The sequence below is a fragment of the Platichthys flesus genome, chromosome 11, assembly GCF_949316205.1.
Source record: "Platichthys flesus chromosome 11, fPlaFle2.1, whole genome shotgun sequence".
NCBI classification, from domain to species: Eukaryota; Metazoa; Chordata; class Actinopteri; order Pleuronectiformes; family Pleuronectidae; genus Platichthys; species Platichthys flesus.
Genome location: NC_084955.1, coordinates 22,588,108 through 22,607,838, shown reverse-complemented (window position 1 = coordinate 22,607,838; position 19,731 = coordinate 22,588,108). Strand labels below are relative to the sequence as shown.

Genomic DNA, 19,731 nt, shown 5'->3' with positions numbered 1-19,731 from the left:
CGCACAAAGGCCGTAGAGATCGACTGTTATCAGTGGCTTTTAAAGCTTTAATCTTAATGTTTAATCAGGTGCGAAGCTGCTAAATTCTCAGTCTCACACACGCGCTCCTGCTGCTGAAATCTCTTTCTCTCAATGTAATCTGTTTTCTCAGCTCTCTGCTTTTTTCTCCCTCCTTCCCTTTGTATCATCTCATTACTGTTCGCGTCCTTTTTTTAAATTACCACCGTCTTCTTCCTCCTTATCTCCTGCACCTTTTGCCTCCTCTCCACGTGGCTCCCATCCCCTGTTCCTCTTCTAATCCTCTCTCCCTGCACACCCCTGTCCTCCCTGTTTGCTCCACAGCATCGGAGGCTCCATCCCCATCGTGTTTTCCTACTACTCCGAGTTCCTGGCCCAGGAGAAGCGAGGAGAGCACCTGAGCTGGCTCTGCATGTTCTGGATGATCGGCGGCATCTACGCCTCCGCCATGGCCTGGGCCATCATCCCCCACTACGGTGAGAGAAGCAAACAGTTGTGTCAGTTAGCTGAACGTCCTAATTACATGGACTTTCATTTTCCATCATGAGTAACGTGAATCTAAGAAGCTGTTGTGTTTTTCAGAAAATGAAGTTAGTGCTTTTCAAACGAGGATGCAGAGATATCCCCGGGTGTTTAAGTGGGTTGAAAAGAGAGAGTGGATTAAATTCCCTCTTGTGTCTTCAAGCAGCTTCCTTAACAATGTTAGGTGCAATCATTTGATCAGTGGTTTCCCCCCCGTCTGCAGAAGACCAATAGAGAGCGTGCAGGCACAGTGATAAGTTAATTGCAGTTCTTGCTTTGCGTGAGGAATCTGATAATAGTCAAAATGTTTTCACCAGCGGCAGAAGAGAGGAGGAGGAGGAGGTAGAGGAGGGGGGGGCCTGATCTTCCTCATATCACATTTACATCAATGCATGTAGCAGACACTTTAATCCAAAGCAAAACAATTAGCAGCTGAACGATTATCGTTTTCTACATTCTTGATCGTACATACACACAAATTTGGTAGAAACTTTCATGAATGATGAACTGATTACAGTTTTGAGGTCAAAGGTCAAATGTTAAGGTCTCTGTGACCTCACAAAACCCTAACCCTAACCATTTTTAGCATTGTGAACATGTTTTTGGACTATAAGATTATACTCATTTTGTTGGGAATTCAGTTTGTCAGGAACACCAGGAGGGACAGAAACCCTGTGGTTTCATGGAGGCTTAAAACTGCAGGGTGGTAATTCTAGTTTTACTCATAAGAAGTGAATTATTCATGACACTATGTAATGTACTCCAAAGTGCCTTTACCACATTAATATACTACAATAATATACAACTGCCGTCACATATTGTGATGTGTAATGTTTTACAAATCCTTTATCTGCTTGTGCAGACTTGATAATCATAAAAAAAACTGTTTTAAAAACAGTTTGCAACTGTTCAGAACGCACACACTCTGTACAATGCAGCTAAATTAATTTCAACAGCAGTGATATTTCTATTTTCACATGTGCTGAAAGAAATGAGATTTCGTTTTTTATGGATTAGTCTCGTTGCATAGAAGAGAAAATATAAAAGGAAGGCAGTTTGGCCATCAGGCAGAATGAAGCGTGTTCGACAACTCGCCGCAATGCAGCTGAAATCAAATGCATAGAATCAGAACACAACAGTGTGAATATAGAGGAAGATGGGTGTGCACAGAATTCAAGTGTTGCAGCTGCATCTTGTTTACTCTGACCACTCCTCTCTCTCTCTCTCTCTCTCTCTCTCTCTCTCTCTCTCTCTCTCTCTCTCTCTCTCTCTCTCTCTCTCTCTCTGGTGCAGGCTGGAGCTTCCAGATGGGCTCGGCCTACCAGTTCCACAGCTGGCGTGTCTTTGTTCTGGTGTGTGCCTTCCCCTCTGTGACGGCCATCTGTGCCCTCACCACCATGCCGGAGAGCCCCCGCTTCTTCCTGGAGGTCAGTCCGCCTCTCGGACCTCGTCTGGATGTTTAGAACCATAACAGAAATAAAAACCCGGCTTCACCTCATGCATGATGTTTTTGTTTACGCTGCAGAACGGGAAACATGATGAGGCGTGGATGATCCTGAAGCAGGTGCACGACACCAACATGAGGGCCAAAGGCTACCCGGAGAGGGTCTTCTCTGTAAGTCACGCTCACCCATATATAAAAATGTATTATAAAAGCAGCATCGTTGTCTGAATGAAAAAATAAACGTCTTCTCACTGTGCATGTGTTTGTCTGCAGGCGTGTGCAGCAGTGCAGCAGGTTTTGTGCTGCATAAATTAGCATATCGATAAGCTAAGCTACTGTTATCTCGTAATGTTTTTAATGAATAAAGAGTTATATATTAATACTTAAATTACATATGGGGACATAAGAGTTTGTCTTACTACACTACTACTACTACGACTATAAACTACGATGTACTAGATGTTTTTTGGTGAATCACTTATTTATTGAGTACATTTTAAAGCTGTGAAATAATTTTAATTACCTCGTGAATTGAGTAAATGTGAATAGAAAAACTATGAATATCTGAATAACTATACATAAAGACAGACATAACATATTTTTAAATCTGAAGATGAATTAATGCTGGTGCTTTTCCCATCAGGTGACCACCATCAAAACTGTGAAGCAGATGGATGAGCTGGTGGACCTGGGCGACAGTGCTGCCTGGCACCAGAAGTGGAGGATGAGGCTCACCTCACTTTTCCATCAGGTGACGAGAACCTGCAGCTTCTTCTTTCACTTCACTGATATGCATTATATAGATATTTAAGAGAAGATAGACTTGTCAACAAGGACCCACATTTGCTGCTTTCTTGTCTGTGGTCTGAATATGAATCAAGAGGAGGAAAAAGTTCTCCTGGCTCCATACAGAATTTCGCAGAGTGACAAAAACAAGCAGGACAGGTTCCCTGGAAGCAATCCCAGTGGCCTCCAGGAGTCTTAACATCTGTGGGGCTGCAGGTCATCAGCAGAGACTCCGGTCCCCCAAACAGTCTGAGCATCACAATGAGAATCTGCTTTATTGGCCAAATACGTTCGTGCAAACAAGGAATAGACTCTTAGCTCTGGTGACTCTCAACGTTTGCAGGACACACAACCGATAACATTGAAAACATGGAAAGCACAGCTGAGCAAAGATAATCATACAATAGATTCATTTCAAATATTCTCACATTTACAGCTCTGGGTGTTTAGATTAAACCAACACGAAAGAAGATATAAATCATTTAATGTCGGTGAGCATGTTTTTTTCAAACTTTGAACAGAGCAATAGGCAAACTCCTGTGTCCTGAGAGAGGTGTTAATATTCTTATTTAACGTATTCCACAAAGTACACATTTAATACCTTTCAAACAGGCTGAGTCATCATGTGCACTGGGAATGTAACTGTCCACCAATCGACACCAATGTCCACAGATGGATTTCATAATCAATGGAGGCTTTTATCTATAATATTCAAAGGTTACATAAAATGTGTTATGTTCCTGCAGTGAAAGTATAAACTACATTTGAACTCAGACTCTGTTTGTGTGACTTGTGTCTCTGTGGATGTCTGTGGGACGTGTGTGTGCTTTCTTGTCCGTCTCTGTTTGTGGATTCTACGTCTGGAAAGGGATTCTGGGACATGGTGTTTATTCTTTTGCAGCAGATGAAGTGAAGTTTGTTTCCATAGACACGTGCTGTATGTTTGCTGATATATATTTTATTTTTCTCCGTGTGTGTGTTGTCGTTCAGGTGTGGAGTAATTTCCTGACCATTTTCTCCCCGGAGTATCGCCGCACCACCTTCATGATGATGGCCGTGTGGTTCTCCATGTCCTTCAGGTAGGATCCGGTTGAATCATCATGCACCACTGCAGGTTTTTCTGGGTCAGTTTGTGACTCACACTTCACCAGCAGCAGCCAGTGCGTGTTACTGTGCTGCATCTGAAAAGAGCTGGTGTGAGAGGATGTCTGCAGCTCTGTGTTGTTGTGTGTTGGTTTGACATGTAGCACAGAACTCAGGACCAGGCAGCACATGTCAGGTTCATGATTCTAGATGGGACACTTACTGCAAACTGCTTTATGTATTGTTTTTACAGACGCTGCAGATGATGCACAAGGGTCATTTGTTGTGGGAGAGAATAAAATGAGTGAAAAGGAATAAAATACAAGATTTAAGCTTAAGAGACTTCCAGTAGTGGGAGTATTTACTGAGTACTGAGTCATAGAGCTAATAAGAGATTCTCTATTAACTTGTTAATATATTATTATAATGCATGAACAAACATCAGTGTGATAGAACGACCTGAAATTAGAGAAATCGTCTTTGACGTATACTTTTTAGTTTGGTCAATGTCCCATCTACTAACATGGAAGAGGTGTATGGCCTATACTGCAGCAGGCCACCAGGGGGTGATCACATCACTTTAGCTTGACTTTTGGGAGCCATCATGTCTATGCTATAAACAGTTTAAACCCATAGGCCAGAGACATAGTGTAAATATTTCAGTGATACTGGAATATTCATCTCCACAGTAACACTGCTCCTGTGCCTCTACAACGGAGACGTCATCTGTTATCGACAGGGCATTAACACAGAGGTTTGTCTTTTTGTGACAGAAGTAATAACTCTCTCTCTCTCTTCCTCCTCCTCCTCCTCCTCCTCCTCCTCCTCCAGCTACTACGGTCTGACAGTGTGGTTCCCCGACATGATCAAGTACCTGCAGAAGCAGGAGTACGGGTCCCGCACCAGGGTTTTCGCCAAGGAGAAAGTGGAACATGTGACCTTTAACTTCACCCTGGAGAACCAGATCCACCGCCAGGGAGAGTACTTCAATGACAAGTGAGCTGAACCCACTCGTTCATGTGAAGTCAAACTCACTACTTCAAGGATATCTTGATGATTCTCATATTTTCTACCTTTCCAGTACTTAATGTATGAATTTATTCCCAATATGCAAATTATTTGTGGTAAATGACAACAAATCAGATGAAAATATGAATAAGGCTGCAAAAATATTTCATCCTGCATGTTTCTTTGATTGAATGAAAGCCCTGCAGAGCTGTTCATGTTTAACAAGCCTGTGTTTGATGCTTCCTCTGACCTTCAGCCCCAACCTCGCCTCTCTGTGTTGTTCAAATTCAAACATTATGGTAATAGAATATCTAACGGTCTAATGGTTTAATATCCCTGCAACTCAAAAACTTTTATTTCTATCTCTCTGAAATCCCTTCTTTTTCTCTCTCTATTCGTTTCCTTCTTCGTCTTCATTCCTCCGTCTCTGTCTTTAATGGTGTGCAGGTTCATGAACCTGAAAATGAGGTCCATGGTGTTTGAGGACTCGCTGTTTGAGGAGTGTTACTTCGAGGACATCACCTCCAGCAACACCTTCTTCAAGAACTGCACCTTCATTGCCACCCTCTTCTACAACACAGGTAGGACACAAACACACACACACACACACACACACACACACACACACACACACACACACACACACACACACGCATACACTCACACACACACACAATCATTTATTGCAGTTTGCTACAAAAAGTGAGCCTGAGTCATGTCAGGTCGGTTTTCTTTGGCGAAGGGGGTGAAGACCCCAACTCCCATGATCCCACTGATCCCACTGCTTCACAGCCTCATTAAACTGGCGCTTTTGTTAGTGATTTGACTGAGAGACCCCTAGAGGATGAACTTACATATTGTAACAATGGATGTGTGGCTAGATTGATTGATGGATTGATTGATTGATTGATTAATGGATTGATGGATTGATGGATTGATGGATTGATGGATTGATGGATTGATGGATTGATTGATTGATGATTGATTGGTTAAAATCTGTTCAAGAGAGGATGAAAACAAGAATTCTCATGAACAACAACTGGAGAAGTTTTATTTGTCTCTACCGAAGGAGAGACACAAATAGAGTAATGTCGTGAAGGAGGAGATGGGGGGGGGGGTTGTACGGTGCAAACAGCTGGAACCGAACAAACAGTGGAAGTCAGGGAAGAGAAACATCTGGCTGAAGGACTGAAGCTGACAAATTGTTTCCTCAATTGCTTAAAATTCATGAAACATGTCAATAAACCTTGTTTCTTATAAGTGGAACATATTTGAAAGCTGTAGTGCGATTTGATCTCACCCCTCCTCTCTGCCCTTCTTCTCTCTCATTGCTATTTATAGATCTTTTGAATATCTCTGTATGAATAAGTGGACCGATTGGCACAGTTTCACTCTTTGTGTTGTGAGTTCAGTGTCGTGTCGTCATCTCTGTACAAATGATCCTCGTCCATTAAAACCACCTCCACCCTCCCCCCTCCTCCTCCTCCCCCTCCACGGACTGGATGGTTCTACACCCGATGCAGTATTGCAGAGTTTCAACGTCTCCTAGCAAACCAGAATGAATTTATCAATTGATTATTATTTTGTGTAGCTTTGTGTGTGTCACCAGCAGAAGGCCTGATGAGGACTGTACATTTTAAGAAATAGTACACTGGTCTCTATAGACTCTGCAGCTGCACACACACAAACACAAAAGAAGCATTGGGCAGACGCAGGTTCCTCTTTGCTTTGTTAGTTGTGTCTTTACACACGTTCAAACAATCACTCAGCTCTGCTATCAGGGCCGAGCAGGAGGTTCCTCATTTCACTGTCGGCTTGTTCTGTTCAGAATTAAAGGCTGAGTGATGGTTGCCATGGCAGACCTTATTATCCCAGTGTGGCACGATGGGAATTAGCCACATGTTAGTTCATGTTCATATTCTGATCCAGAGGCTGAAGGAACTGTTATTTACATATTCTGGAGACTAATGTTTCTACAAGAAACAACAATTCATATTGACCTGAGGCTTTGTAAAGAGGGTCGTCCACTAATCAGAAGGTCGGCGGTTCGATCCCAGTTTCCCCCAGTGTCAAAGTGTCCTTGGGCAAGATACTGTACCAGAAGCTGACCCTGACGGATGTGTGTTAGAGAAAGTGCGGCACTTAAATGCACAGTATGATTGTGTGTGAATGTGTAAATTGCAAAACTGTAATGTAAAGAGTTTTGAATGAAAGCACTTTATGAATCTAGACCATGTACAAAATTACCTTTCCTGGAATGAGTGAGTTGGAGGATTTTACGAAACTTGGGAAATAATCAATGTTTTAGGTTTTTAACAACAGGACTTTTTATATTAAAACAGCCGTTTCATGTACAGAGAGTAGGAACTGATTGGCATTGTTTCAATAATGAGACTGAGCAAAGGGAAGCAGAGCAGGAGAACACCTCTCTGCACCTCGCTGTGACTCTCAGGTCCTGGCACAGAAAGGAGTGGACCTCCTGCTCCTCTGCTCCTCCAGCCTCCTCCTCTCTGCTGTTCTTACCTGTGAAGGAGAGTTCATGACACAGAGAATCGCAGACCTGGCCTTATTTAAAGTTGATGAGTCCGTGTTTCAAGCATCAACTGTAAAGTTTTTAACCTTTGCTCGAACAAGACGTGAACTTCTTCATCATGGCAACATATCTAAGGATCAACCCCTTTAACCCCGCTCCCGTTCTGCCTCCTCTCCTCTGCGCCTCCTCCCCTCTCCTCGTCTCTCACCAGATCTCTTCAAGTACCGGTTGGTCAACTGCAAACTCCTCAACAGCACGTTCCTGCACAACAAGGAGGGCTGCCTGCTCAGCGACGTCAGCGACGACAACAACGCCTACATGGTTTACTTCGTCAGCTTCCTGGGCACCTTGGCCGTGTTGCCAGGAAACATTGTCTCCGCGCTGCTCATGGACAAGATTGGACGACTGAGGATGTTAGGTAATGTGGACGCGGGGGGGGGCACAACACTCAGAACGGATAGAGGGAGGTGAAGTCTGTTAATCAGCGACCTTTAATTACAGCCTGGGGCATTTGACTATTTCAAATAACGGCCAGCATGAAAACGCAAACGTACGACCCACTCACCATTTAGCTTCTAGATATTATATCAAAATCCCAGGTGAGATATAATTAATGACCTAAAGCCAGCAAGGTCTCTTCTTTCACATGTACATTGTTTAAATGACATATAGAGGATTCAGAAATGAGGCTGCTACCCTCGGTTTGCAGGATCTATCAACTCAAAACTCATTTCTGCCTCACAGCTTCATCCTCAGTTTATCATTATATAGTTTAATATCTGCTTTAAGGATTTGTCATCAATTCAAATCACCATTTGTTTTTAATATATATTAGACTTTTGATAAAAGTAACAATTTTGCAGTTGAGAGGATTGTTCATTCTTGCTCTAGGACATAAAAATTATTCGTTTTTCTGCATAATATCCACAAAGCACCTAATTCACCCTTTTTATTGCACTGTCTTTAATGCTCCATCTGTAGAAATGTAAAAAAAACACTTGATTGTCAATTGTGCATAATCTCCTCCTTGTCTTCATCCACCACCTTTTTCAACACCCTCCCTCCTTCTATCCACAGCGGGCTCCAGTGTGATATCTTGCATCAGCTGTTTCTTCCTGTCCTTTGGCAACAGCGAGTCGGCCATGATCGCTCTGCTCTGCCTGTTCGGAGGAATCAGCATCGCCTCGTGGAACGCCCTGGACGTGCTGACGGTGGAGCTCTACCCCTCTGACAAGAGGTAGGCCGTTGAGGCATGCCCCCGAAATCTCCTTGACACGGTGAAGACATGGCAGCTGGTGCCGATGGACGTGTTCAATGATATCACCAGAGTTACCCCACTGTCATTGGCTGGCTTGCGGGGGATGGATGAATATTTGTAGGGCCATTGTGCTGTAAAACATGGAGCGGGCTTGTTGCCACCTAATGGCTGAACCACGATGTGCTCTTCCCTACATGAATAGCAGAGTTATTAAATCCCATTTATTAAAATGTAGCCTTACATGAGACATAATAAATTGTTATTTAAGTGGAGTATAAATAATCCAACCAAAGCAGGATCTTTAGTGATGCACCTCTGTTTTCACTTGGAGATGTAGCTCCATCCAGTGGTTACATATAGTTGCCACATCCTGTACACTGACTGTATATAAGGATTAGTGACGTGGCTTCTTCCCAAAAGTGAAGCCAAATCAGCCAAATCAGCAAACTGGCCTCAAATCTGCAAAATGGCAGCTTTCATATCTGGGATAATTCAGCTTTGATGTAAAAAAAAATTGCCACATACGTGGAGTCCAAATTAAAAGATGGATCTGCTGCTTCAATTGTTCCTTGTTTCACTGTGAACACAAATCTGACTCTGTCTTCCCTTCTTCTTCCAGATGCACAGCTTTCGGCTTCCTGAACGCCCTCTGTAAATTAGCTGCCGTGCTGGGCATCAGCATCTTCACGTCGTTCGTGGGTATAACCAAGGCGGTGCCCATCCTCTTCGCCTCAGGGGCGCTGGCGGCGGGCAGCTTCCTGGCCCTCAAACTACCGGAGACGCGGGGCCAAGTGCTGCAGTAGTGAGTGTGGCTCCGGCAACTTTTCCCGGGGGGGCCGAAGAGTTTCTCGCCGCACTGTGAAGCGAACCGCTCAAGAGCCCCCTCCCAGATCCCACCTTCTGACCCCCCCCCCCCCCCTCATAATTATAACGTCCGTGCACGAGCAGAGGAGAGCGACATACAGTAGATCTGCTGAGCTGTAAATACTTAGGATTGGTGATTATTCGGTTTGTGCCCCCTACATGTTATAAAGATAAGTGCAGCTGGGACAAACCATTACAATGCCTGAATAAGCCTCGAGACAAATAGTTTATTATCCCTGCAGATGAAAAACATGAGGCAAACATGGTGTTGGGTTAGAGTGTATTCATTTATATCAGTGGAAAACAACAGTACTTTTAGATTGAACTCCCCCCACCCCCCCTGATATAAGTACACACAGCTGGGGTTGGAGGTGAGGCCATGGGGGCTCTTGATAATGAGCCATGCAAATAGACTTATAAAAATGACCACTAGCCATTGTTGCAGAGTTCTCTCTCACCTCCATTCATCAAATAACCTTTCACATCTTCAGTACTTTGACATTGGTGGACGTAGAATCCAAAAGTTTTGACATTTAGGCCTTTTTATTTGAAGCATTGTTGACTTCACGAGGCCAAACCAAGACGCCACCTCACTTGGTTTCCTCTTTAACAAAGACCCGTCCTCATCCTCTGTCGCCCGAGGGTCTCGTGTCGGGGAACAGACTGCCATTTTATAGATTTTAGAACATTCCAGGGTTGTTTGGGTGCGATAGGGAGAGAAGTCGAGCCCCCCCCCGTTTTCCCTTTACAACATTGTTTTTGATCACGTCTCTTGTCATGGGGTCATTGAGATCAAACCATGCTGAGTCAAATCTGTGATCTGCCATTTCATTACAGAGGTGAAGCTTTCTGTTGACATTCTCACTTAAAGCACAACCATCAGCCAGAGTTACTGTCCTGAACATTTTTCCTTATGTGATGAAAATGTTCAGAATCTCTCATTTCCCCCGTCATATTGTGTTTCCCTTTGTGAGAAAAGCCTTTTTGTTAGTACCTCTCCTCCCAGAGGGTGTTTGTCTCTTGGAGGGTGTTCTGCATGGAAGTATGTGTGTAACCTAAACTGAGAGAACAACATGTAAACAGCATCTCAGAACATGTTGCGTTTGGCTCACATCTCCAATACGACTTCTGATCCACAAGAGACTGCACAGTGCTTTTATTCTAACAGCGAGGCCATAATGAATCTCACCTCTCTCTCCTCAGAGCACACTGCACAAGATAGGTTCACATCAGAGTAAAAATATATAGAAGCAATCAAAAAGCGTTAAAAACAAGTTCCACAGAAAAGCTACACCTTTAGTTTGAGTGGTTTCGGTGCCGGCCCAACGTGTGGTGAGTGTGTAAGATCTAAATCGAATTCTTTGTGTGAACTGAATGTTTATATTAATGTGAGTGTGCTTCTTGGTGCAATATTGAACCTCTCTGCAATATTGAGATTTTTATTCTATTTATTAGTTAATTTATTTTTTCTGTGTCTTTTTAGAATTTCACATCTGGCAATCTTGTTTTTTATTTACTGGTTAACGGAACGCCGGGTAGAGCTGTCTCAGACTGACAACCGATCATGGTGCGACCACTTACTGGACATGCAAGGGTTAAAGATTAGAGCCGCTCTGTGTCAGCGCGGGAGGAAATATGGAAATTGTTGGAAAATACTGCATCCAAAGTAAAAACCTAATTATTAACACAATGAATCGTGGTTAATCTCAGTGGAAATCGATCAGTCCGATGATGAGGGTATGAATCTGGACCTTGTGTTTTCTTGTGCTTCTTTTTTTTTTTTAATACATATGTAGCGACAACATGAGATCCACCTTGAGAACCCATTGCCAAGGGCTGATTGTCATATATTTACCCCCCCCCCCCCCCCCCCAACACACACCGGTAACAGCACAGAGTGGCAGCAGAAAAAATAACGCCACATAACCCCCCCCCCCCCCCCCTATCTACACAAGTAAGCGTGATATGTTCACAATTGCAACGAAAGAGACAAGAAAAAAAACAATCATTGAAATGTCTGATTAATTAAACTGTTTTTGTCCAAACTGCCATTTTGTAGGATAGCAGCCATAACATAGACTCGAGACAGTTGAAAACAAATAGACAACCCATTGCACTAAGAGTACACTGTCGTACATGCACAATTGTGAATGCCTTGCTCAAGGCCCAGTTGTCATGCCTTGTTCTTCTTCCGGACACGTCCTGAGAGGTTTTAAAGACGAACCACGTCGAGGGTTCAGCAAGAGCACAAAGACCAAAATCTACCGAATGACGATCTTCAGTGAACGCGAGTGCAGTTGTGAACATAGGTGCTTCGAGCTTTGATGACCTGCCCCCTGACATCCCACCGTCTAATCTCAAATTTCACCCCAGAGCCATAATCTATGAGTGTGTCATCAGTTCCACCACCTCATGAATTATTGCCAAATATTTTATATATGGCCTGAGTTTACACATCACACCATCAGTTCTCTGTAATAGCTATGAATATATGTAAATAAAAAGGAATAAAAAAGATAATAACTATAACTAATAAGATAGCTCTTCAAACCTTCTCACCCCTGGGAATATACTATATAACAGTCAGTCTTTGTAGGTTTTCAACTATCGTTTGTGTGAGACAAGAGCAGCTGGACTTGTAATCGTTATTATTCATAACTCCTCTGAAAACTTGTCTTTAAGAGTCCAGATGCTCTTGTTTATAAAACTAAATTCGCCCAGATCCCCTCTTCAAAGCACATCGGTCGTATATATATATATATATATATATTTAATGCTCATTAACTGTACAAATAGAAAAGTAATGAGCTGGAACGGGCAGTCCTACTCTCTGTGTGTTGTCCTGTATCACCCACGGAGTTCAGAACAACGATGTCAAGGTAACTGTTGTGTTTCGTTCAATATGGAAAAGCTGTTTAAAACAATGCTAATCCAGTCTCAGTGACTCAGTTCAGGCTCCGTCCAAGTCAAGATTGTCTCTCGTAGGTACATATCTGAGCTTATGTTACAGGGTCTTTTTTGTATAATTAACTGTTTGCCTGGGCAGCAGTCAATGACGAGTGCAAAAAGTTAACAAAGCAATAAGTGTTTGGATATTTGTCTCTTATTCTCTCCTCCAAAGCTATTTTGGGACTTGGAGCACGTCACTACATGCTGGCCTTGTCCACAAAAATTCAATAATCACACATGGACTAAACAGCCGACATTCAACGTGTGTACTCTGGAAAAACAACCCAAGGGTCCCGAGGCTTTTGTCAATAAGATTGCATTGCCATTAATTAACTGTAACAAAACAATTTATCACCTTTGTCATTGTATCGTGCTGTAGAAACTGTAGTTGACTGTTTGTGAGTATAGAAACCGTTTGTGGAACCACGAAATACAAAAGAAAATGCTATAAAAAAGGAAGTGTAAATGAACAATGCTGTATGTTGTCTTTGATTTTGTGCATTTTGTAAATGAGAATGAAATATAAGTAAATACATCAATGTGACATACCAGTTATGGACCATAGTTAGCCTAAATGTGACGACACCAGTTCTGTTAAAAAAGGTGTGTGAGACTTTTTTCTTATATTTTCTTCATTGTTGATTTTGGATGGGGTTTGCACTTTGTTGTGCAACCGACCCCTTGGAATCACAATGATTAACTAAGAACCATGAAGAATAAACAAATGGGGAAAAAAAATCTATGAAGCAAATCCTGGTCATTTCTTGTCTATGTGTGTAAATGTTTTTACCTTTTCACTAACACCAAGTATAATATACTTATTATTTTTAATATAGAAAACATTGGAACTTGATACCATATATGCCTTTTCAATACAAATAGTATTGAAAACACAGGAATTTAAAATAATGGCTTTCTCCTGCAGTAAATAGAGTAGCAACATAACAGGCTTCAGAGTTTTGAATTTTGTGAATGTCGTAATAGTCATCCTGAATTTTATTTTAGAATCTTTAACCATTTTTATTTTTAAATAACAGATATTAAAAAGCCTACGTAAGAACCACCTAAACAAATACTTAATTAACAGACATTTTACATTTTTCTTTTCTTATTTGTGATCTAAAATGAAATTACAGTTGTAGTTTATATTTTATAAAATGTTTACCTAGAGGAAATAGTAAAATAGAAAACCAATGTGCACATATTAATATGAACGGATAAACATCTATAGTCTGTATAAAATAATACTAAACTGTTCATTCGTACCTGAAATCAATCAACAATAAAAACTTTAAGGTTTGTAGTTGCTGCTGCAAAACTCTAGTGTTTAAAACTACAAATCCCGTCCTCTCCACTTCCGGTGAGCGTTCTGCATCCGGTCCACAGACTCCTCTGACTTCCTCGCAGGTAAAAGCAGCTAAAATCACTTCGTACCTTATTAATAACTTGTTTCTTCTGTTATTGTTAAAGCTGTAGAATCAAACATGAACTGGTGTTTAATGGTTTGAGGAGCCGCGAGGTGCAAAGACTCCGTTAGCTTTTATATTAGCCATGTTTCTGTCATGGAAGCTAACTGCTAATGCTAGCAAACAACCCCTGGCTGTAGCCTAGCTTAACTGTTTGTGTAACTTTTAGCGAAATGTGGTAAAACGGAGGTTTCATCGTGACTTGAAGTCGAGTCACCGACTTGTGTGCACGTGTGACAGTGTGTTTAATTCAGCGGGTGTCAGTGTCTGACCTTGTGGGAACAGACTGAGCCTGGTGGTGCTGACCAGCTCCAGCTCGTCAGTCCACAGCACACAGCAACATCAGGTTCTCTGGGGAGGATGGAAGATGGTGGAGGTCTGACCTTCCTGGGCTGTGCAGTGAAGGATGACATAAGACTGAGGTTTATATAGAAGACAGACAGATCAATATACACTCCATCAGAACCCTGCACCATCAGAACCCTGCACCATCAGAACCCTGCACCATCAGGCTCAGGCTGTGCCCACAAGGTCAAGATGGCACCTGATATGTTCCAGAAGTATCTGAAAAACTGATTTCAAGTTTTATTTGTCATATGCAGTAATAAGCAAAGCAAAAAACTATATATATTCAAAGGCGCTCAAACTTTAACTGTATGGAGTGTGTGAGAATAGTTATTGCACCATGTGTGGTTTCTAAATGTGCAGAGCAGTCAATAAACACCCAGATCCCAGTACAGTTCACCGAGGCACAAACTGGTCCATCCCAAAGACAGAAACACCCAGACACAAGCAGAGCAATGAAGTACATGCAGGTGAATGTAGTGAGGGATACACAGACCTGAACATGGGGGAAACAACCCTTTCCCAAAGCACAGCACAGGAGAGCCAGCTCCTCAGGTCAGATCTCAGCAGTTCACCTACATCTGAAGGACGAGGAACATTCATTTGAAAACTTAATTTGCCAATTCATTGTTTCATAATATTGATTTGTTGTTATAGAAATTGTTTTACTCCTTAATATCTGTATCAACCTTCATCGTAGGAGCTCTAGTACTTATTCTCATCTTCCTCTCTCAGGTGGTCTCTAGCCACATCCTCTTGATGCTGCCCAGTGTCCTCCGCTGTGCTCGCTCTGCCTCCACCAGTCTCCCCTTACACCGGCCTCTGGCCCACTTCAGACCGCACATGGCCCCGGACCCAAGCCGGCCCGTTGAGAGCTCCATCAGAACCAAACTAACCGACGCACTACAGCCGGACCACCTAGAAGTCCACAATGAGAGCCACATGCACGCCGTGCCCCCTGGCTCGGAATCCCACTTCCGTGTGCTGGTTGTCAGCTCCCAGTTCGAGGGTCTGCCGCTGATAAAGCGCCACCGTCTGGTCAATGAGGCCCTGAAGGAGGAGTTGAGTAGCTGTGTTCATGCACTGGCCATACAGACAAAGACCCCTGAGCAGTGGGGAAGTAACCCCAACCTGGCAAAGAGTCCGCCCTGCATGGGAGGATCGAGGGGAGATCACACGGTGGAGGAGAAGTTGAAGGCTGGAAGAGACTGATGTGTTGGACAGTGAAGCAGCGCTTTGCTGAAATGTGAAGAATGCAGTAAGAGGGGGACAGAGATTAGTATTCACCCCTCTTGTCTTAATGGTAGTCACATGTTTCATTGCAAAATAAACTGTGTGAACACTTATTGTAAATATTTTGTTTGCAATTGTATTTATGAGGTAGTTTAAAATATCTATAAGTGCCACATGAACAAGAACAACAACACTTAAAGTACAGGGTTCCTCCAGTCATGAAAAAACTGGAAAAGTCATGGAATTTAAAATGTGTTTTTCTAGTCCTGGAAAAGTCATGGAAAAAACAAAATCCCCAAAGTTTTGGAAAAGTCATGGAAATTTGTTATATTCATATTTTCATGTCGTTTATTTACGCTGAGTTTTAAATAATTCATATGCTTTTAAAGAAATTCGCTCAAAATATAAGCAGGCTTGTGTTTACTGTATGCCTTGGAATTCTCATTGTTAGTATAACTACTACATTTTGTCACTTTTCGTGTATTCAACGATATTTGACAAAATGTCCAGTCATGGAAATTTGGTTTAATGTTATGGAAATGTCATGGAAATCCATTGGTCAAAATGTGTATGAACCCTGAAAGTAAATACTATGACTTTATGGCAACTTGCGCTTGCAGTGCTTACACTAAACTTCTTTTTGGAGTAAAAGGCTAATATGACTGACAGGAATGAGTCTATTGCCTAAACAGCCCTGACATTTAGATCCTAGGTCTTTGTTCTGTGGTTTGTGTGAGTGAAAAACTATTTGTCTGTTTAGTGTCACAAACCAAAAGTCAGAGGGCAAAGGTCTTATTTCCACATTCATGCAAGAACAAGAATCCTCGGAAAGTTGTGAAAACATTTCTGAAATCTGTGATTTAAAGGGTTTAATTAAAATTATTTAACCAGTTAAGATATGTACTGAAACTGAAACATTTTTATGTGTATAGAAACTGAAACTTAGTGGGAGGCAGGAGCAACACTTGATAATAAAGTTATTGATTGTTTAAATCGTTCTACATGGACCATGAACCTTCCTGTAACACCTGTGGTATCCTTAGCATTTTACAAGTATACATTGGATTGTATTATTTAAAAACAATAAGATCAAGTTGATTTAGTGTTTTCTTAGAATAACTCTTATCCAACATTCTTCTTCAAGTCTCCAATAATCATTCAACATCATTATGTTCATATATAATAAAGTTAAAATGTTCACCTAAGTATCTCAGACATCAATCTAATGGAAATAAAATTGTATTATTTATTAGTTAGAAAGTAATGCCGAGAGGTTGAGGTTATTTAATTGTTATTTAATTATTACATGAGACACCTATGCACGTGTAAAATGTCAGTACCACCGACTCGACACAGGAGGGCGGTATGTACACAAATTATACGATGGATTTAAGCGGGTGAGCGGGCTGATAAAAACAAGATGTCTTCATTATTACACTTTAAGTTAAACATCAATTACCCAGCTGTCATTTTCTCCATAGGGTTGAACATGTAGTCTGAGGAAAACACAAATTACTAATTAAATAACATGAGTAAGGACAAACTTCATAGAAATGAAACCACCCAATATGTCAATCAATTTAAAATCAAACTATTTATCCAGTGGTTCACAAAAGAAAGTATTTTTACACCTAAGTTACGATTCAGTAAATTAGGGCTTTACTATATTTTAGCTTCTCAGAAATGAGAACCTCTTGTTCTCAGAATGACTGACTCTTAAACGTGTGTGTGTGTGTGTGTGTGGGCGTTTATTTTAGTCGAGGGGGTTGTATATGTCACTGTGAAGGTCTTCTTGTCCTTTCCTCAACCCTGACGACAGCCAAAAATCCTTCTCAAGCCTGAAAGGGCGATAAGACAGAAAAATATACGTCAAAAGAAAGAATTAGTGGGAGTCTAAATCAACAATAGTCATTTACGCTGATTATCATCTATCTGCGAGATGAGTTTCCTCCAGATATTTTTAAATATATTTGTTTATATTTCATTCAATACAAGAAAGAGACGGCACCAGACGCGCTCCGCAGAGCCAAACACAATCTTTAATGCTTTGCTGCAGAGCTATTCAAAGTTATTGTTGGCTCATAAAGACAGGCCTTCAGAGGAATGTGGTGTCACCTCAAGGTAATGCATGTCGTCTTCTACAATTATCCTCCGCCTGGAATTGACAGGTTGTCAGGTCTCACAAAAGGCTCTGGTGAGGAGGGCGAACAACTGGTGTCACTGGTTTGGAAAAAGGAAAACACTAACGCAAACCACTTTATGACCCCGCGCTCGCCCATTAGAACCAGGCCTTAGGGGGCTAGAAGCAAGGCCGCGGCTGTGGGAGAAAGCAATAAGCCGGGCTGCACCGCCCGGGGACCCGCAGACTGTCTCTGCCGATAAGATTTACGTGTCACAATTCCAGGTGCCGTTATGATGGAGAGGGAAAAGACCTCCAGTCGTCAAAGGGTGATAAGGTGGAGTGCAGCGACTTGTCTTGCACTTAAAAGGTTGGACCGCTTTACATATGTGAGTAGTTCAGCACCTATTCGCTCCGTGGCAGTTATACAGCAAAATTACAGAGTCGGTGAAGTCAACATAATATATGATGATGTATTTGTTTCCCCAGGTAAAAAACACAATTGAGTTGCTTTTTCTTTTCCATTTTTCACATTCCCCAAGAAGTCCTTCTGCTCTCACTTGAATAGGTGTTGCTGTTGCAAAGTGGATCACTCAACAAGCAGGCGGAGTGGGAATCTGAGAGGAGCCTGCAGCTGCACAACTCCGGTCTGATCAGGAGATTTCTTTTGACCCTTTAAAGAGATATCCTGAGACAACTCAAAACAAAGCGTGGTCACTAGTTCGGTGACTTTATGAAGTGATGATAATCTGTATCCCACTCGGGGCCTCGGACAGTGATCAGATGTTACTGCTTCTCTACCTGAACTTCAGTTGTCGTGGAAAAATACTTCTACTTGTGTCCCAAGTAATGTTCTTAAAATGTTTGATGTACCAGCTAAGAGTATTCTAGTAGTTATTCACTTGTACCTGATTTTTTTTTTATGCAGATGAAATCAAGCTGGAGTCCATGAAGATGCATCTGTGTAATGGGAAAAGGATTATTTTAGTATATGACTCGTGTATATATATTCTAATTAAATCTATCCAGTTAAAAAGCCAAATGTTGTATTCATAAAGAGACACTGATACACGTATTCAGTGTATTATTAAACAGCAGCTAAGACTTAATACTTATGAATTTGTCCACAGTGTTCACACACCCACACACAGCTGAACTGCTGCATTGTTGATCCCTGGGTCCTTCTATCATAACCAGACTCCAGTGGTGATGGATCTGTCTCCCAGGTCTGGACCACATGACCTGCAGGGTACAGGGAGTCAGTGGGAACCCACCTTGGTTGCGCTGCTTCTGCGTCACGGCCCAGGGACAGATGGTGCCAGGCTGGGCTGGGACCCCTGGCAGGGCACGGTTCCCGCGATGAACAGTCTCTGATTTACGCTACGCGGCTCCGGACCGAGGGCCGAGGTGCAGGAGGCGCCCTTCTGCGCAGCTGACCCCTGCTGGTTGCGGGGGTCATCCACCGGGAGGGAGGAGAAGGGGGGGTCGGGGTGGGACAAATGGGTGTCTGAGAAAGGGTGGTTGGGTGATCCCAGGGGACTGGCTTCGTCCTCTGGCCCCCTGGTCAGCTGCAAGATCTGTGCAGCATGTGTGTCGGAAGAGGAGCCTGTTAAACACATTGGATTTACCCCCCCCCCCCCCAGCACTAGCAGCAGCAGCAGCAGACTTTACGTTCGTTGTTCTTAATGCTAAACCTGATGTTCACTCACAACATTTGGCAAAGTAGAACCACTTTGTCACTTGCAGCCTTTATAGTTAATTTAAATAGTTCTCCATGCTGCACACTGTGAAGGCCAAGCCGCTCTGGAAGGCAGCTCACAATCATCAGTCCTAATTACAGTTAAATAATCACAGAGTAGCTTTTAAAAGCTCTCCTGCTGCTCTGGTGATTAATGTTTCGCAGGTTTCATGTTGTAAAAAAATGAGTTGAACTTAAGGTGATGGTAATAGGCTATTAGGCCTTTTAATTGGAAAGCCCCCCCCTCTCTCTCTCTCCTCCATCCTTTCACCATCTCTCTCTCTCTCTCTCAGCACACCAGCAACTAATGAAATCAATGAATAGCCGGCTTGAAAGGGAAGGACAAAGGCAGAGATAGGGAGAAG

The 19,731-nt window shown here is 42.4% G+C and overlaps 2 protein-coding genes across 2 annotated transcripts in view; both read left to right on the top strand.

Annotated features, from left to right (window-relative positions):
- The window catches only part of sv2a (synaptic vesicle glycoprotein 2A), a 32,025-nt gene extending 22,465 nt beyond the window's left edge, over nt 1-9,560 (top strand). The window contains exons 4-13 of the mRNA XM_062400168.1: nt 343-494; nt 1,834-1,967; nt 2,066-2,155; nt 2,628-2,735; nt 3,761-3,849; nt 4,685-4,849; nt 5,309-5,442; nt 7,606-7,812; nt 8,472-8,631; nt 9,272-9,560. Coding sequence (XP_062256152.1) covers nt 343-494; nt 1,834-1,967; nt 2,066-2,155; nt 2,628-2,735; nt 3,761-3,849; nt 4,685-4,849; nt 5,309-5,442; nt 7,606-7,812; nt 8,472-8,631; nt 9,272-9,455 — 1,423 coding nt within the window. The 3' untranslated portion in view covers nt 9,456-9,560. The remainder of the gene's footprint in view (nt 1-342; nt 495-1,833; nt 1,968-2,065; nt 2,156-2,627; nt 2,736-3,760; nt 3,850-4,684; nt 4,850-5,308; nt 5,443-7,605; nt 7,813-8,471; nt 8,632-9,271) is intronic.
- Nucleotides 9,561-13,817: 4,257 nt separating this feature from the next.
- On the top strand, nt 13,818-15,622 carry bola1 (bolA family member 1). The gene is made up of 2 exons (XM_062400128.1): nt 13,818-13,872; nt 15,012-15,622. The coding sequence occupies exon 2, from the start codon at nt 15,036-15,038 to the stop codon at nt 15,486-15,488; it is 453 nt and encodes a 150-aa protein (XP_062256112.1). The 5' UTR covers nt 13,818-13,872; nt 15,012-15,035; the 3' UTR covers nt 15,489-15,622.
- Nucleotides 15,623-19,731: the final 4,109 nt, after the last annotated feature.